The sequence below is a fragment of the Rhinoraja longicauda genome, chromosome 2 (assembly GCF_053455715.1).
Source record: "Rhinoraja longicauda isolate Sanriku21f chromosome 2, sRhiLon1.1, whole genome shotgun sequence".
In the NCBI taxonomy this organism is placed as follows: Eukaryota; Metazoa; Chordata; class Chondrichthyes; order Rajiformes; family Arhynchobatidae; genus Rhinoraja; species Rhinoraja longicauda.
The window spans coordinates 83,046,587-83,066,471 of NC_135954.1; the positions used below are offsets into that span (position 1 = coordinate 83,046,587).

The 19,885-nt window shown below is 41.5% G+C and overlaps 1 protein-coding gene across 1 annotated transcript in view; it reads left to right on the plus strand.

Moving 5' to 3' along the window:
• The window catches only part of LOC144606191 (thrombospondin type-1 domain-containing protein 7A-like), a 306,928-nt gene that overhangs the window by 242,835 nt on the left and 44,208 nt on the right, over positions 1–19,885 (plus strand). The window contains exons 10-12 of the mRNA XM_078422057.1: positions 1,540–1,672; positions 11,672–11,775; positions 18,097–18,291. Of these exons, the coding sequence (XP_078278183.1) occupies positions 1,540–1,672; positions 11,672–11,775; positions 18,097–18,291 (432 nt within the window). The remainder of the gene's footprint in view (positions 1–1,539; positions 1,673–11,671; positions 11,776–18,096; positions 18,292–19,885) is intronic.

Here is a 19,885-nt window from a genome sequence, read left to right on the forward strand (position 1 = left end):
GTGCAAAAATATGCTATTCGAAAACAAGTCCCTGGTGGCGCATCCACCTTCAGTCTTAGCCGCACATTCATTGAGAGGGCCTGCTTCTGTATGAGCAGCCTACACCAATCAGCAATTACACATGCAAGTGTAGCAAGCGTCTAATAATATCTAGATGCAACTGTGCGTGTGGGAGGATCATAGTCCACACGAATGGAAGACTCAAATTCCATTTGTTAAACCGCAGTTAGTGAACAGTTTTCCAAAATGTTCGAACCAAACGACTGTAATTTCCCCTTCTTAATGAACACATTACAGTGCAATAAAAAACTTTTCAACTTGTAGAGCATATAATCTGACAGTGCAGTCCCCCACTGATGGTGCACTGCAGTGACAGCCTATAATTTTTGTGTTCAAATATATGGAGTGGGACTTGAACTCAGAACCTTCTGACGCAGAGCTGGTAGTGATATAAGTTGAGTCATGGTTCAAACGGTGAAATGGCAGATAGAGAAAGATGAAAAGTCAAAAACAGTGCAAAACAAGTAAGGAAACTATAGGATGAGTCTTGGCAGAGATGCGCGTATATTTTACAGTAAGTTCTTGTGCATCAATCCAGATTTGCTTCCTGTTAATGATTGAGTGCCAGTTGTCCACTCACCAGCATCGACTGTAAAAATCTGGCCCAGGATTTATGTTATTATGTGAATTTTAATAAAACATTTCATTGTGTACTACGTCTGATAGTTGTTTTCCCTTTTGCAATGCAATGTTTTCCCCTCAAGCATTTATATTCAATACCCTTCTGAATCTTCCTGTTGCTTCTACCACTCTTCAGGTGGTGTTATTTCCTAACAGCTTTTTACTTGAAAGAAAATCTCAACATTTCAACAGTCTTGAAAATTAAAGCACCTCCCTGTGCTGGAACTTGAAATAAAAATAACAAGTGCTCAATGTGTCAGGAAGCATTCTATGGAGAGTGAAGCTGAGTTAATATTCCAGATCCTGATAGAATTGGGAAAGTGAAAAAATAAATGTGTCTCTGTTGCAGAGAAGGGGAAGGGGGGAGAGAGTAGAGGGATTGCCTATAATGGGAGAGAGCAAGGCTGTATAGGAGAGTTATCTCTTACGAATGAAGGTAATTTGAAGAGAAAATAGAAAGCAAAAAGAGCATGTTGGAATCGAAAGAGACAAGACACATGTTGCTGGAAATCTGAAGATAAAGAGAGAAAAAAAATGGCTCACCAAATCCGGCAGCATATGCAGAAAGGGAAACAGCATTAAGGTGGCTGACTTTAAATCAGAACAAAAAAAACCAGAAAATGCTGTGCACACTCAGTAGGTCAGGCTTCATCTGTGGAAAGAGAAATTGTTAATATTTGGTACTGAGTCCCTCAGGTAGCATCTATGTGCCTAGATGGAAGATGAGTGAATCGGTATAAATTCCTAAACTGTATGTGGGAAAAAGCAATTTGCAGGTAATAGTTTTTCATTAACTTTGCACACTGCATTGAAGTTCTGCCTTATTCATGAACCATTGTGGTATTTCATTACTTGCAGGAGATGATCGTACAGCAAAACAATCCCGCCATCGAATCATCGTTCAATTACCGTCAAATGGAGGACATGATTGTCCTGATACACTTGTTGAGGAGAAGGACTGTGAATCTACCAGCGTCTGCAATAATTACAGGTAAAAAATGCCTATCAGGATGAATATAATCTGACCATATCAATCTCAACTTTTTCTTTATTTATACTAATTATTCTTGTGGTGTTTTCATTACATCCTACAAGTGATCCATACCTCTTCATTCCTCGTATTAAAAAGGTGCCAATTGGTAGGAAGCAGATAGTGGTCGTTTTCAACACATAGTTGATGGCAAGCCAGCTGAGGACAAACATCATTGTGTTCTTGAAGATAAAGACAAGTTTTTCAGTCAAGAGTCAAGAGTTTTTTTTTTTGCACATGTCCCGAAACGGAACAATGACATTCTTACTTACAGCAGCACAATAGACATGTAAACATAGTATTCTGTAAACACCATAGTAAACATCAAAACAGTTCAGTATAAAAAAAACAATAATAGTTCAAAAACAAAAATAATACCCCCAAGTTTATGTAGTCCGGAGCTTATTTGGAAGTTGTAGTGTTTAATAGTCTGATGGTTGTATGGGAGAAGCTGCTCCTGATCCTGGATGTTACGGTTTTCAGGCTCCTATACCTTCTTCCCGATAGCAGGAGTGAAACGAGAGTGTGGCCAGGCTGGTGTGGATGTCAGGTGATGCTGACTGCCTTTCTGAGAAGCAATTCCGGTCGATCCCTTTGATGGTGGAGAGGCCAGTACCCGTGATGGACTGAGCAGAGTTCACCACTTTTTCCAACCTTCCTTGTTCCTGGACATCCATGTTGCCGAAACAGGCAGTGATGCATCAATGTATTGTGCCTGAATGGTGCTACTTTCAGGCTGGAAGCATTTATACCTCACATCATGAGTGTATTTTTAGCGCTGGTCTTGGGTCAGAAAATATGAGTTTGTTTCTACCTGTCCAATCAAGCCTATCTAACCATTCCACACCAAGCACTTCTCCCATTCACCACCACAATTGCTTCCTTGCTACGGCTTGCCAGGATCCTTCATCTTGATTGACCACCATCTGCATTCCCCCACAATACCAAAACTATCGACTCTCTCTTCATCAGTCCCCCTTCCCTCCATAACCTACTGTCAGACTCTTGGCTGTAATCGAATGCCAATGACCTTCCGAAAAAGATGTCGTGGGAATGGGCCATCACTCTCAGCTCTATCTGCTCAGTCTCTTAACACAGACAGTGGGACTTGTGTGTCAGGGGCTTTAGGAGAACATACAAAGTTAATGTTATGAATTAGCACTGTGAACAAGCTGAGAGAGCGCACCAATCATAGGTATCAAGACTGGCCACTTCTAAGTCCATCTCCTGTGATAGATGGAGCACTGCTGTCAGAGTAATGTTATGACTAAAGCATTTATCTGTTCCTCCATGATGGATGAATGCATGTATTTTCACTCGTTCTAAGCTCAGAACCTTATTTGACTTTCAATTCTGTTTTTTTCTTCTGTTTGTACAACTCAGGCTCACAATCTATCTTGATTAAATGCTGTACAGCACCAAAAGACAAATCACCTCTTTGATTTCCTGTACAAACAGCGGTCCATTTGCTTTGTTTGTGGAATGAAAAGTATCATGTCTACCTCATAATAAAAAGAAAGCCCAGTGATCTTTTGAATTATGTTACTTGATCAGATGTAAACCTATTTTATGTCCTGGCAAAGGGATAATTCAAATATGTTTAGGAAGTTGTACAAGGTTAATTTAATTGAATTTGTCGTACTAGAACTCAGTCATGTATATAGAATTTGTACATTAACCCCAGGATATTCTTCAGATGACTAATTGGTCCATTTTGTGTACTTGAACAAATCTGTAATATATTATCAATTTTAATATATTGGAGAGGTTCCCGCGTTGTATGAACTCTCAGTTTAATATTTAACTAATACAGCTCCGTCGATCGAGCGCATACGGTTTTATTTAACCGTTAAAAACTTGCCCAGGACGGCGTTGATTGGTTGGCCCAGATCACGTCCGGTCCACCCGAGTGTTCGAGCTCAATGAACGATGGTTCGAGACTAATGTGGCTCGGCCCACCACATGACCCCGCCCAGAACCGGAGTATTGGAGGGGGTGAGGCGACCTGATCGCGTGTACGTGTCTCCTGTGTTTGGGGTTGCAGCTGGTTGAGTTGAGGCCGGGTTTGGTCGTGATGGTGGACGCCCTCTGCGGCGGGGTTGTGCCACCTGCATTGGTTGGTCAATGTCCAAGTGTGCCGGCTTAAGACGGTCCACGGAGAGAGTCTCGTGTCCGCCGCCAATGTCGATGACGAAAGTCGTGGCGCCGTTTTGCAGTACCTTGAAGGGTCTCTTGTAAGGCTTTTGCAGTGGTGTACGGTGGGAATCTCGGTGAAGGAAGACGTACTGGCATTCCTGGAGGTCGAGTGGGACCTACGTAGTTGTAAGACTGTGTTGGGATGTTGGGCCTGGAGAGAACGCGCCCACCTTCTCACGGAGGCACGTCAGCATGGTCGTGTGCGGTTCCTGATGTCCACTCGCTGCCGGGATGAAGTCCTCCGGGACCGTAAGTGGGGCGCCGTACACCAGCTCGGCCGAGGAAGTTGCCAGGTCCTCCTTTGGGGCAGTGCGTATGCCTAGCAGGACCCACGGCACCTCGTCCATCCAGTCTCGGCCTGTGAGCCGTGCCTTGAGGGATGCCTTCATGTGCCGATGAAAACGTTCCACGAGGCCATTTGCTTGCGGGTGGGAGGCCATAGTGTGGTTCGGCTGAGTGCCAAGCAGCCGGGCCATTGCTGGCCACAACTCGGAGATGAACTGCGCTCCACTAGCAGAGGAGATGTCTGCCGGCACGTCAGAGCGGGCGATCCAGTGGGCAGTGGGCACGTGCACACGTCGCAGTGGAGGTATCCAAGAGCAGGACGGCTTCCAGCCATCTCGTGAATCTGTCCACGATGGTGAAAAGGTGGATGACACCTCTGGATGAAGGCAGTGGTCCCACGATGTCGACGTGGATGTAGTTGAAACGCCGGCGCGTCAGGGCGAAGTCCTGCAGCGGCGCCTTGATGTGTCGCTGAATCTCGGAGGTTTGACAGGGGATGCACGCTCTGGCCCTGTTGCCGACCTGTTTGCACAACTCGTGCCACATGAACTTGGCTGCCATCAGTGCCGTTGTTGCCCGGATGGAAGGGTGAGCCAAACCATGAACCATGTCGAAAATCCGGCGGCGCCTGGCAGTGGGGATGATGGATCATGGCTGTCCGGCAGAGGAGTGTGGTGTCAGCGGGCCTGAATTGCACGTCCTCCAACAGCAGGCCTAAGATGGCGGTGCGGTAGGCGAGCATCAATTTATCCTCTCGCTGGGTGGCCGCCACGATCGTGTAGGCGACACCTGGGGCCAGAGTCGTGTAGTCGACACCCGGGGCCAGAGCATGGATGGCATTGATGGCGGTGTGGGACAAGGCATCTGTGACCTGGTCGCTCTTGCCTGTGATGAGCTGGACAAGTCATGTACTCTGAGATGTAGGTCAGGTGACGCTGATGTCAGGCTGACCAAGGATCAGACACTTTGGCAAAGGCAAATATTAATGGCTTGTGGTCGGTGAAAGCTGTGAAATCCCTGCCCTCGAGGAAGTAGTGGAAATGCCGGATGGCCAGGTAGAGAGCGATGAGCTCCCGGTCGAAAGCGCTGTATTTCTGCTCGGGGTGGTCTCAGGTGACAACTGAAAAAGGTGAGGGGCTGCCAGCTACCATTGATCAGTTAGTTGTTCCAGCACTCCGCCCACGGCTGTGCCAGATGCATCGACCGTGAGAGCTGTGGCGCGTTGGCCCGTAGATGTATCAGCATCGTCGCCTTTGCCAGCGTCTCCTTGGCGTTGTCGAACGTGATCGTGGCTGCTTTGTTCCAAACGAGTTCTTTCGGCTTGTTGGCCAGGGCCTTGAACAGCAGTTGCATGATTCTGGCGGCTGCTGGCACGAAGCGGTGTTAGAAGTTGACCATGCGTTCTTGAGGCCGATAGGCATGCGCAGGAACTCAATGAGCCCGAAAGGGCTGATGAGGGCAATCTTGGGATGTCGTCTGGGCGGACCGGAATCTGATGGTAGCCGCGTACCAGGTTTTCTCTTGTGACTATCGCAATGAAACATAAATTGGATAAATTCATAATTGCAGATGCAACCTCAATTTTATATTATTGCACAAGTAAAAAATTATCTCATTGCAAAATGAATGAATACAATGCTGAAAGATTATTTGCTTGCTATTTTAATGAAGCTACTAGACCACAGTTACTGCAATATATTAATTTCATTCCATTTGAGAATTTGATAAGTTTATGAATAAAGAGTCAGCAATTAAATTGATTTCATACTTATCAGTTTGCTACAGCAATATGTCTTATATACTGTAACTGCTACTTAAAATGCTGGGTTCAATTCAAGCTAATGGAAAAGGAGACCATCCTTCCTTGGAAACTTGTATCTTCACTCAGTCATTCAGTCAGCAAACAAATCAAAGTCACTGAAGAGAGCAAACAAAACTCCCTGATGTGTGGCCTCCCTGGTGCCAGGGTCCAGGATGTCTCTAATCGTTGAGCAGTTGCAGAACATTCTCAGGGGAGGGCGAGGAGTTACAGGTCGCGATGCACATTGGCACGAATGATATCGGTGGGAAAAGGGATGAGGCCCTGCAAAGTGACTCTAGGGAGTTAGGCAGAATATTACAAAGCAGGACCCTGAGTATTCTTCCCGGTGCCACATGCTAGTGAGGGGAGGAATAGGAAGATAGGACAGATGAATGAGTGGCTCAGAAGTTGCTTCAGAAGGTAGGGATTCAGATATTTTTGGGTTGTTGGGACCTCTTCTGGAACAGTTATGATCTGGATAAGAGGGACGGGTTACATCTGAACCGGAGAGGGACCAATATCATTGAAGGGAGTTTTGCTAGTGCTATTTGGGAGGGTTATAGCCAGAGAGGCAGGGGATGGGAACCAGAGTAGTGGTCAGAAATTGGAAGGAGTGATTGGAAGGTTAGAAGTTAGGATCCAGTAAGTCACATAGCAAGGACAGACAAGGAGAGTTGAAAGAATATGGTGATGCTGATGGGCTGGTGTGTTTATTTCAATGCAAGGAATATTGTGGAGAAAGCAGAGGAACTAAGAGCCCAAATCGATTATTGGGATAATGATGTAGCAGCCACTGCACAAACATGGTTGCAAGAGGGACATAACTGGAGTAAGGCAAATGACAATGTTATTCGACAGGAGCTCAGGTGGAGAGGAGTGGGGGGTACACTAAGACCGCTTGTTATTGGGTAAGTCTACATCTGATGCGTGGGAGTTGTTTAAAGGCCAGTTGATCAAAGTTCAGAACCAGCATGTTCCAGAAAGGAGGAGGGATAGGGATGCAAAGTAGGGGAATCTTGGATGACCAAACAAGTTGTAAGTTTGGTCAAAAAGAAAAAAGGAAGTAAATGCATAGTTTGGGGATGGAATCAGACAGGGCCTCTGAGGAATGTAAAGAAAGGAGGAAAGAACTCAAGTGGGCTCTTAGACGGACCAGAAGGGGCCTTGAAATGGCTGTGGCAAGTTGGATTAAAGAAAATCCCAAAGGTTTTTATACCTACATTAAAAACAAGAGGGTAACTAGGGAGAAAATAGGAGTGCTCAGGGATAAAGGAGGGACGCAATCGTAGGTGGGTAGGTTAGAAAGTTTGCAGATGACACCAAGGTTTTTGGGGTCGTGGGCTGTGAGGAAGGCTGTCAAAGCATACAGTGGGATACAGATTAGCCGCGGAAATGGGCAGAGAAATGGCTGATGGAATGATTGATGGATGTGTGGTGTTGCACTTTGGGAGGTAATTTGGGAAAATATACAATTAATGGCATGACACTTAATAGCATTGATGCACAGATATGCCGTGGGATATTTCTCTGCTGGGCGGGGGCTTCAATGTCGGGAGCCACGACCGCCCCGACGTGCAGCAACAGCGGCAGCAGCAGCGTGTTCGCCCGCCCCGGATCGGACTTATCATCGGCGGAGCCGGCCGTCTTCGGAGGCTGCGGGAGCGGCTGCGACTCGCCTTGGGCTTGGCCCGCTGTGGACCGTCCGGTGCGGCCTGCAACCACAACAACCTGACTGCGGGCAAGGACAGCAGGAGAAGGGAAAGACATTGTGGCCTTCCATCACAGTGAGGAGAGGACTGGAGGAGACTCACTGTGATGGATGTTTCTTTGATGGATGACTGAATTTCGTCCAATATTGGATGACAAATAAAGCTATCTTGAATCTTGAATCTTGAGAAGGATCTTGGGGTCCAAGTCCATAACTTCCTGGAAGTGGCACCACATTTAGATATCATGGTAAAGAAGACATATTCAGGAAGTCATGATGCAGCATTATATGACATTGGTTAGGCCATTTTGGGGGTATTGCATGCAGTTCTGATCACCCGATTAGAGAATGTGGAAGCTTTGGAAAGAGTGCAGAGGAGGTTTACCAGAATGATTCCTGGATTAGGGAATATTAGCGACAAGGAGAGGTTGGACAGACTTGGATTGGTTTCTTTGGAGCATTGGATTTGCAGGGAGACCTGATAGAAGTATATAAATTATGAGAAGCATAGATATAGTAGGCAGTCAGAACCTTTTTTCCATATTGTAACAATCAAATACTAGAGGCCATAACTTTAAGATGGGGCAAAGTTTAAAGGAGATGTGCAGGGCAAGTTGTTGCCTGGGGTGATTGTTGAAGCAAATGCGATAGTGCAATATAAGAGACTTTGGATAGGCATATGAATATACAGGGAATTGAGAGATATGGATTAGGTGCAGGCAGATCAGAGTTGGTCTTGGCATCATGCTTAGCACAGACATTGGGGGCTGAAGAGCCTATTCTTGTGCTGTACAGTTCTATGTTCTATTTTCTATCTCTTCCCTAGTATTTCTGTGTAATTTTACTGCACCAATCGAAAGTAACTCATCACAGCAACAGACAGTGGGAACAGTTTCAACAGACAAGTCCCCCAAAGAAAATTAGAAGCCCAAATCTCCGCCCTTGGGATTGAGGATGACCTACTTCAACTTGAGTTCTGTCAGTTCTGAGGTGGCTGATGAGGTCTATTTGAAACCTGCAGACTTGCTTTGACTAAGACAGGAGGGAGAAGTTTGTGAGGTGTTTTACTTCCATTGTTTACACTGGCTTCTGTGGTGGTCCCGATGCCATGGACACAAGGTTCTCACTGTCATTCCAAATGGATTTTCTGTACTTTGAGTGTGTCATGGGTCAGTGAATCCCAGAACACAAAGAGCATTTTAAAGGCGATTTTTCAAGACATCCTGAATCCTTTACTCTGTGCACTTGTTAACGGCATCCCATGATAGAAATCAAGACGGAATATCGATATTGGGGTTTATTTGATCCAGATTAGACACAACTCCTGACCTACAAGAGGTCAAAAATATTATAAACCACAGAAATAACAAGGCCTTGGTGGCAGATAGTATTCTCACTGAAGTTCTAAACTTCTATGATAAGGAACTCAGTCATAAATCTAACTTTCTCTGTGCAGGGGTAGACATTTCAGGAATTTTCAGAGAGTCTATGATGGTGACCATCTTTGAGAAAGGAAGCAAATCTGACTTCAGTAGCCAAACAATTTTCCCTCTGCCTGTCACAGGGAAAGGTATCTTAAATGTCCTCTTCAACCACCTTCTCCCAATAACCGAGGAGCTGCTTCCTGAATCATGGTGTGACCTTTGTCCATGGAGAGGCAAATTTTCACCAAGTGATAACTCCAAATGAAATGCTGGGAACTGCAACAACAATTATATGTCATCCATATAATATTGACCTCATTAAAGCCTTTGACATCATTTTTTACTCGATTCTGATCTATGTAAGTGAAAAGGGAACAAATATGAAAAGAAATGGGAGAAATAACATCTCCCCAATGGGATTCAGGATAAAAGTACCTAATATTCAGGCAATCCTGGCATATCAGGGTAGCTAGTTCCCCTAGGTAGGAAGGCATAAGAAAGCAGATTCTTAATTCCAACTAGTTAAGGCAATGCAGTTATTATAATCACGTCAATATTTTGCACACGAATTTGCACAGAAAACGTTAGTTCCACATTACCTTTAGTGTCACAGTGATTGTTAGATCATGGGCTCATTAAGAATGAAGAGAGCCCATCTTAATTTACCCAATTGCAACCTTCCAACAATACTCCATACATCACCATACTTGCTCTATGGCAATAAATAACCAACTGTTTCTTAAATAGGCACACATTTTTTGCCATTATCACCAGAAAATCTTTCTTTCAACAAAGCATGATCGACAAATAGTTTGAGCTTTCAGACACTGAACTATTTAGCCCTTGGGTATCTGAAAGTTCATCAATCAATCAATCATTATATCTTTATTGTCATTGTACAAGTACAACGAGATTAAGAATGCCACTTCCATATTGATGCTATAAAATAAATAAAACACGGCGAAAACAAAAAAACAACAAAAAGAAGGGAGAAAAAAAAGAAACAAGGTAAAATGCAAATAGATTCATGCAGGGTCAATTGTGCCAGATGACCATGGGAGCAGAGACAGATCATGGGGGGCACTCAGCAGGTCCGATTCAGAGCAGCTATAGCTCTAGGAATAAAGCTGTTTCTTAGACTGGAGGTGCGGGCGTAGAAGGCCTTGTCAAGTCTGCCAGATGGAAGTAGTTCAAACAGACAGTGGCATAGGTGTGTGGAGTCCATGTAGATGCTGGTGGCTTTCCTGAGGCAGCGTGCATTGTAGATGTCCTCTAGGGCAGGTAGCTGTATCTCAATGATCCTCTGCTCTGCAGACGACCCGCTGAAGAGCTCTCCTATCCACTGCCGTGCAGCTGAGATACCACACATAGATGCCGTATGTTAGTATGCTCTCTGTGGTGCAGCGGTAGAAGGTCATCAGAAGCTGTTGGGGCACACCGGCCTTTTTCAGCGTCCTCAGGAAAAACTGCTGTTGCTGTGCTTTCTTGACTAGCGCAGCGGTGTTAGTGGACCTTGTGAGGTCCTCTGAAATGTGTGTGCCCAGAAACCTGAAGCTGGACACACTCTCCACTCTGTCCCCGTTGATGAAGACTGGAGCGTATTCCTCATCCTGTGGCCTTCTAAAGTTGATGATTAGCTCCTTGGTCTTAGCTGTGTTTAAGGACAGGTTGTTCTCTGAGCACCGGCTCGCCAGGTTCTGCACTCTGCTCTGTAGGCTGATTCATCGCCGTTGGAGATCAGCCTGATCACGTTGTGTCATCCACAAATTTGACGATGGTGTTGGTGGCGAATGCAGGAGCACAGTCGTGTGTGAAGACGGAGTAGATGATGGGGCTGAATACACAGCCCTGTGGTGCGCTGGTACTCAGGGTGATAGTGGAGGACAGGTGCGGGCCTATTCTCACTGTCTGAGGGCGCTCTGACAGGAAATTCAGGATCCAATTGCATAGTGACGAGCTGAGGCCTAGCTGGTGGAGTTTGGAGTTGAACTTGGTGGGGATGACCTTATTGAAGGCAGGACTATAGTCTATAAATAGCATCCTCACGTATGTGCCCTGTCTCTCCAGGTCAGTCAGGATGGTATGAAGAGCCAGAGAGATGGCGTCCTCTGTGGATCTATTAGCTCTGTAAGCGAACTGATATGAGTCCAGTGAGGCAGGGTTGATGGCTTTGATGTGGTAGAGGACCAATCTTTCAAAGCATTACTATTGGTAATATTTGTTCGTTGTAGTTGTTTTATATGAAGAAAGATTTCCTTATGTTAGTCCTAATATTGAATTGACTCTATTTGGTAATTCTTCAACAACATTATTAATTTTAATTAATTTTGGTTAGGTTTTTAACACATCTTAAGGTCAAAAAGCCCATGTTCAGTTTTCCCTGTGTCATATTTCCAAATAGTTCCATCGTATATCTATCTGGTAGAAGATGCAAGATTATAAGACACATTATGAGCAAATGAAAAATTATTAAATGACATGAGATAAATGTAATGTCTTTCTTAATTCAATTCTGTGGGATAACAATGCTGCATTCTTTCTAACAGATGGAAAACACACAAATGGCGTCGGTGTCAGCTAGTACCATGGTATATCCGCCAGGACAGCCCTGGAGCACATGAAACCTGCGGCCCAGGGCTTCAAACCAGAGGTTAGTTTCCTTATCTATGTCCATCGTATTACACTAAACAGATTAGGCGGAGGTTTCCAAAATATTATGTCGTTTGACGAAATCTATCGAAAATCTACTTAACCAATGCAAAAGGGTAAGAAGGAAATGATGTTCAGTTGTGACAGTCAGCTCTGCCAGTGGCCCCAGCACAATGTAATCACTGTTTGACTTTGACTAACTGCCCCCACTTTCCAGTTCTCAAAAGTAAGCTTTTTATCAGACAGAAGGACACTAATATACATATTTAAAAGCTTTAATTTTTTTAATATACTAAGAAATTGATCACTTATCTGCTAACATTGCTACCAATATATTATTTAGTATGATATTTTTAGCATCAATTTCAGTTACTGACAAAAAGGTATATTTTTTGTGATCAATGTTTTTAGCACGATTAATACAACTGCATCGTTATCATTCTTAAAAAATGATACTTTAATGTATAAAAGCTTTTAAAGTTATATTATTAAATATTACCCATTAGAGTTCATTCATGGCAGATTTACATTGGGTATTGTACAAGTGTGTGTGGGAAGACACTTGATACAAAGATACAAAGAGCTGTCCTCAAATCGACTGCAATTCTGCCCGTATCTCGAAAGCTTAAACTTGTACACTGAGATTGCCAAGTAACTTGTCAATATGTGAATCCAATGACACATCTACAAATCCCCAAAGGGAAAAATAATATATATTTTTGTATTCTTGCATTGGGGAAGTTGCACTTATGAGTCACACTCGATTTTTTTTTGTAACTTCCTTGCTAGAAAATGCATTCTGTTCAACAGGGTTATTGAGAAAAACATTCACAGGTACATTTCTTGCATATTTAATTAGATTTTATAAATTGTCATGCTGACTGCATTTTTGTGAAATGATATCTCCAGCAGACCCATTACCTCAGAAGACAATTCAAATTTATATTAAAAGAATTAGGTTGTTTTTGCAAGTGTAGTTGAGACCATTCTAAAACACCATAACAGATTCTTTTGATGCCTTAACTTCATCTGAGAAACAGAGTTAAATGTTGAATCTTAATCAGATGATAACATCAGCAAATTAATAACATAACAATATAGCTGAATTATAATCATGAATTATCCGTAAAGCAGGATGTGATGTATTTTGGGGTGCTTCTTGGACTATGCTGAGAATGCTGATAAGTCTGTCTGTCCAATCATATCTATCAGGAACTTCTTAACAAAGTTATGCTCTTTGTTCTGGTCTTACAGCAAAGCACACCAGCTGTCTATGTCATTTCCACATCATTAGTTTCCACATGAGTCGCTTGCATATCAAACATTAATAAACCACTCTACGTTTGCTAATTGAAAATGTATGAACTCTATTCACACATATACCCAATCACTATAGATCCACTGTTAACGGTCTTTCTTACTCATTTCAACCTTCTCTGCTGTGTATTTGTCTCTGACACTGTACTCATTCCTGGAACTGAGAAACACATCCACTTGGCTTAATTCACTGTTGTTTTTTGATTATTCAAAAGGGATGGATTCTACATCTATATCATGAGTAGAATCATTATTACACACCACATAAACATCATTAGGAACGTTTCTTGCTCTGATCATCTGATCAACAAGGACATGTCCAATTTTATTACCAATGGATACTAAATACCTTTTTGGACCCTAAAATAAACTACTGCACCAAGATTCCATCATTGGGTCGCTTACTTCCACATTTGTCTTTAACTCAATCAGGATACATTTTCTTGCCTCGAGTTATTTTCTTTTGCTTCATTTGTGACCTGGTATTCATTAGTGAAGACAATGATACACACTGTAAGGCATAAATGTTTGTTAAATGCTGTGAGTTACTTTAAACAAAACACAATTTTATTTCAAGTTTCTTCGTATCTTCTTCCACTTGATTCTTAAAGTAGTGGGGAAATTACGTTGATTTTCAGTAAAATCGATTCTGTAAAATGTAGATTTAATCTGCATTTCTATTCTGTGATTATTGTGTGTGTATCTTTGAAGATGCTATCATTTTTGAACAGTAGAATCTGCTAACATGGCTTTAACATATTGTGTGAACAATTAAAAACTTCCTTTTGAACATGTCATAATCTTTGCCCAGCAGAGTCAGACATTTTGTGTAATTTTCAACCTATCATTCATTCTGGGCCGATTAATTTTATTCCGATGTAATTGCTGTGGTCGATTCAATGCCAATCTCAAGTTCAAATTCTATCACCATAAATTGTGAAATTAAGTTCCACTAGAAAATAGAATCCGCACCCTGGCACAGTGACTCAAGTCTACATTATTCAGTTGATTCTTAATGCCTCTGAAGTCCCTGGCAAATAATTTATTACCATGAAACAGGTACGTTAATCAAGGGGGGGAAAAAAACAAGCAAAATGCAAAAGGGAATTTTGCTTCAATCAGATCTTCTACTTATGACAACAAGGAAGGAGGCTACCCTGTCTATTAGGTCCATGTTGGCTCCCAGAGAACAACCCTATTAGTCCCATAATGAAAGTGGAAATGCTGGAAATACTCAGCAGATTAGACAGCATTGAGTCACGCAGCATCTGTTGAGGAAAATGGATAGATAATATTTCGGGTTCGCTTTTTTCCTAACGTGAGGGCAAGGGATGGAGCGATAGGCATTTTGATGTTGGAGTAGCAGGATAGGCATCTTTTATGTTGGAGTAGCAATGGTTGAGAATCTTTGATCTTCTGGTGCTGCAGTAAATGTGCTGGTGTTAGTTAGGAAGTGACATCTTCACACTAGCCTTGTAGTATGATGGGGAAGGTCCATAGTCCCAGCTATGATGGGGAAGGCTATGGGTTTGCCATTTGGTGTTTGTTGACCACAATGTGCAGCTCCTCCAGTGCTAGCCGATTGCCTGCCTGGGGTGGGTTATAGACCACATTCATGATGATGGAGGTGAATTCTCTAGTGGGATAGAAGGGATGGCACTTCACTGCCTGATGTTGCAGGTGCAGCGAGCAGTGGTTGGACGAGACCACTATGTCTACAAGATGGAGTTTACCAATGAGCTCCCTGTACTTTGAAGCTTTTCAATTTCCACAATCTGTGTTACATGGAAAGTGCTTTAACCAACCCTGCAAGGGCTCTCAGAGGCAGACTGTTTGTGGATTGTAATGCTTTGGCTGTGACTTTGCAGATCTATGTAATGGCTTCAGGGCAGACTTCTGTATTTTTAATGACGAAATTGAATGGTAACGAAAAAATATATCAATGCTATTATATGAAAAATCCAAATCAGAACCGTGTCCAAATGGAACTCTCACACAGTCAGCAATGTTCATTTTTCAATGATTTTGGATTCTACTTTGGAGAAATAACTAGTTAAATGAATGCATTTTGATATGGCAATTCATCTTCCAGGAATAAACTCTATAGCATTCGCAACCAAAATTCAGAGATAATGTCTACTTTGCAATAACATTCAAAGAAATCAAAATAAGAGGTTCACAAAAATAGTATGAACGATTAGGTTTCACTGTGTTTCTAATTTCAGTTCCATTGTTATGGATGGAAATAGAGCAGTTACAATGGAAAATGTACTTCCAGCAGTTGACTTGATATCATCCATTTCACACTAGTAATACAAAATCAAAGTTGTTCCTACATTTTCCATTTTCTTACCTTGAAATCCCTGTCAACCCTTCCTCACTGTCTGTTTTATTACTCTGCGTGTCATCTTTCTCATAATTTCAGCATTGTTTCCACTATCTCACATCTGTTAACTATTCTAGACATGAAAAGTTAATTTTATTAGTTAAATCTTGCCTAATTGTACCAGCCACAACAAAAGATCAAACAAATAATAAAATACCATCGTATTCATTCCTAATTGACCTTTTCTTCAATGATTAAATCATCCACACTTTTGTGATATTTCTATTTCCCAATGTTTTCTTTTTTGTATTCTCATGATTCTTAGGTTTCCACATCTGAAACCATCTATAATCAGATTTCCCGATGGCCATACCCATGACTCCAAGTCCACTGCTGATTTGAGTCTGCAGCAATGAAGTCCAATATATAGATTACAAATCCAAGCATTGGTTCCTGTGGTGCTGTGTTCAATACTTCCCCACATTCTTGCCATTTCTCAAATATTGCATATTCCTTTCGTTCAGTTCCACATACTATTTTGGATTCTCACAATTCTTATTTTTATTAGTAATTCTGTCAGGTGCCTTTCTGACCCAAATGAAAATGAAATAGCAAATAAGTATTCTTCATTGACTGTTGAGTTAAGGTGCATTGTTGACATTGATGCAGGTGCTTTATTTGGAAGGTGAGAAATACATTGTATGTTAAATCACATTGCCACATGAGAACACAACACCTCTAGCATATAATATGACTAAAAATGTCATTATGCAGTACCATTTTATTAATTGAAAATCTTTTTTTAACCTGAAATTGATTACAATTGCAACTATTTTTGGATACATCATGCCAATCAATAAATTTGATCAGATCTTCCTGGCAAAAGTCACACTTTTAGGTGATGCACTGGGCAATGTTATATCCCATGCAACACTTGTTTTGGATCAAAGGAACTTGGATCACATTGACCTTGAAAGAAACCCCATTGAGCTCCTCACTGCATGTGGTGTGTTATTAGATGAATGAATCTTATTGAATGAATAGCACAGAGAATGAATATTTTGAAGCCAGCAAGAAGAGTATTGGAATAGTCAAGCCTAACAAAGGCACAGCGAGTTGAATTCAAAAATCTATGTTAACCCTCCAGAACAGTATCATACACTATTGAAAGTGCTATTTTTCGCAAGCTATTTTCCTTAGTTGAATTTCACTTGAGTGATGAGTGATGCTCTAAGGCTTGCATGTGCATAACTTAGGCGTCAAGATCTGGCATAACATGATCAATTTCCTTGCAAACCCTTTTTTCCGCCCCTCTTTTGCTCATTCTCTCTATATCTTCTTCTAGTTTCTACACGTGATAAATTAGGAACTTTACAAAGAGATATACCATGAAAGGTATATTTGGCATTTACCTTTATCGTGGTTTTATCATGGGTGAAATAAGATTAAAGTGCTCTAATGCTGAAAAAGACTAAAAGGGAAATTGTATTTGATTGCATCCACAACAAAATTGGGAAGAAATTAGTTAACAGAACAGATGGCTTCATCTCTCAAGCTCATTCTCAGCTGAAAATGACAACATCCTTGTGCAAAGCAGATATCCTCCACCTGCTACCGCTTGATATGAAGCCATCATTTCTCTGCAAATGCGCAGAATGGCAATTACAGCCCAAACTTCAGTTATTTAATCTTTCCTGCTTGATCCCTCTAAATAGCCTCATAAACCTATTTTCTTACATTTTATTTTACACAAAGAGTGATGGGTGCCTTGAATTGTCTATTGTCAGATAGAATAGAGGTACAAGATACTTTTGGATAGGCTCATGGATATGCAGGGAATAGAGGGATGTGGATCACTCCTACTTCCACTTCCTACGCCTACTCCTGTTCTTATTTTATTGTATTCTTGCTTTCCTAGGCTTAAATCCTAGGATCCATTCCAGAAATTACTTGACTATGGTTTTTATTTTATCAATGCAGCAATAGACATGTCAGATAATGTGTCTCGAGAATAATTAGGAGATAGAACATTATTGATGACTAATAGCAAGCACTCACCATCTACCCCTTCAGAGCCCTTAATGGCCATTAGCCATCTTAGAATCTACGAAACCTGAGTGGAATAATTATCCTCACTCCAAGGGACTGCATCAGAAGAAGAGATGATGTTATTTTATTTCCTTTTAATGATATTCCAACTAATCTAACCTGTTTTAATTGCAGCGAGCTTGTTGTTTAGATGCCTAAGACGACCTCTCTTTAGCTAACTTTCCATGCCTCTTTTTGCAGCTTCACATAACATTTACCAATATAACTATCTAATTATTTCACCTGAAGCAATCTGGATTACTACTTTTCCTCTAAAGTCATCAATTGGAAGGAACAAGGCAGCACCTGCTCATACAGTTGGACATAAAAGATCCTATATCACAAATCTGAAATATAGCAAAGTTCTTCTTCTGAAAAAATATCCTTCAACCAACATGCCTAAACAATTTTTAATCTGGTCATGATCATATTGTCATTGGTCAGATTTTGTTGTCTGCAATTTGGCTATTGGATTTTCTACATCTCCACAGTCAATGTAATTTCAAATAAATATTTCAATTGCTGTAAATCTAATATGGGGCGTCCTGAGGTTGTGAAAATAGCTGCACCAATCTAAGTCTTTTCTTTTAGCGTTATCATGTCGCAAGCAAGATGGTGGTCAAGTGGACATGAGCTATTGCCTGACGTGGGCTGGCACAATGCCCTTCTTAACTCAACTTTGCCAATTGCCCTGCCAGGATGACTGCCAGTTCACCAACTGGTCTAAATTTTCTTCCTGCACTGGTGACTGTGGTACAGTGCAAACCAGACGAAGAACAATTGTTGGTAAGTACGTAAATTAGTAACCTCCAGTGCAACCCCCACCTTAAACTGTGCCGCAAAGTAACCAAGCATGTTGACATCTATTCCATGCTGATCTTATACTTATATATTCTTGCATAGTGGGGGAAGTCAGAAAAAGACAATTCAATATAGTTGTCAATTGTTTATGACAAGATTTCATTTTGCAATAAGTAATTCAATTTTCTTTTGTATCTATTTCATATAGTGACAATTTAATCATGGATTTTTGCATTTGCGTTTTATAGACAAACTTGCTGTGCTTAAACATAGCATTTTTGCATCAATACGTGATTGGCAAACTAATACCACCAAAGCAATATAACTGGCCTATCTACTTCTAAGAAATGTATATAGCTAAATATTTTTCAAAGTATCTACACTATCAGATCACTGGACATTTAATGTAATTTTATTTAACTAAAATATGAAATAGAACCTCATAAATTTAGAGCTATATTGCGTATTATAAAGTATATTGTACATTGCATATTATTGAAAATAAGTTAATTAAGATCTTTACAGTAACTCTGATAAGTTATTTTTATTCATAGATTGATGTTAGCATCTTTATTTATACTTTGATACAGGAAGAATTAAGAATTGGCATCTCTCAAGATTGTTTGCTGGAATTTAGAAGAGAGGGGGGATCTTATAGAAACATATAAAATTCTTAAGGGGTTGGAGAGGCTAGATGCGGGAAGATTGTTCCCGATGTTGGGGAAGTCCAGAACCAGGGGTCACAGCTTAAGGATAAGGGGGAAGTCTTTTAGGACCGAGATGAGAAAACATTTCTTCACACAGAGAGTGGTGAGTCTGTGGAATTCTCTGCCACAGAAGGTAGTTGAGGCCAGTTCATTGGCTATATTTAAGAGGGAGTTAGATGTGGCCCTTGTGGCTTAAGGGATCAGGGGGTATGGAGAGAAGGCAGGTACAGGTTACTGAGCTGGATGATCAGCCATGATCATATTGAATGGCGGTGCAGGCTCGAAGGGCCGAATGGCCTACTCCTGCACCTATTTTCTATGTTTCTATGTTTAGCTCATTTTGTTACATTTAATTGCACGTGATATCAGTATCTAGAAGAATGGGTTCTACCATTTCAGAATTATCTTTTACTTCTAAGCATTCATTTGAACAATACAAGGTTCAAACAACTTTGAGGCAAAATAAAATACAGGCCCATACTGTTCATCTTTCAACTGTTCAATTCCTAGCCAGTTTCATAGTGTCCTTGTCTGTGAAGCAATTTATTTTATATTTAGTCAGCTGGCGATACTTTCACCCATTCCGGCCACTAATGGTCTAAGGGTGATTATTTTCAAGCCAAAGATTCTTCATGAAGATTCCTAACCCTCCCTAGCCCTTCCTCGGATTAGCCTCATCATCCTGAGGTTATCATTGATCATGCAACTACCGTACTCGTGTATAAATATTTTCTGATTTGTCTAACTGCTGGTTTTCATTTTAAGAGACACTTATACTCTGAGTTGCCATTTTAGAAACATAGAAGCATAGAAAATAGGTGCAGGAGTAGGCCATTCAGCCCTTCGAGCCTGCACCGCCATTCAATATGATC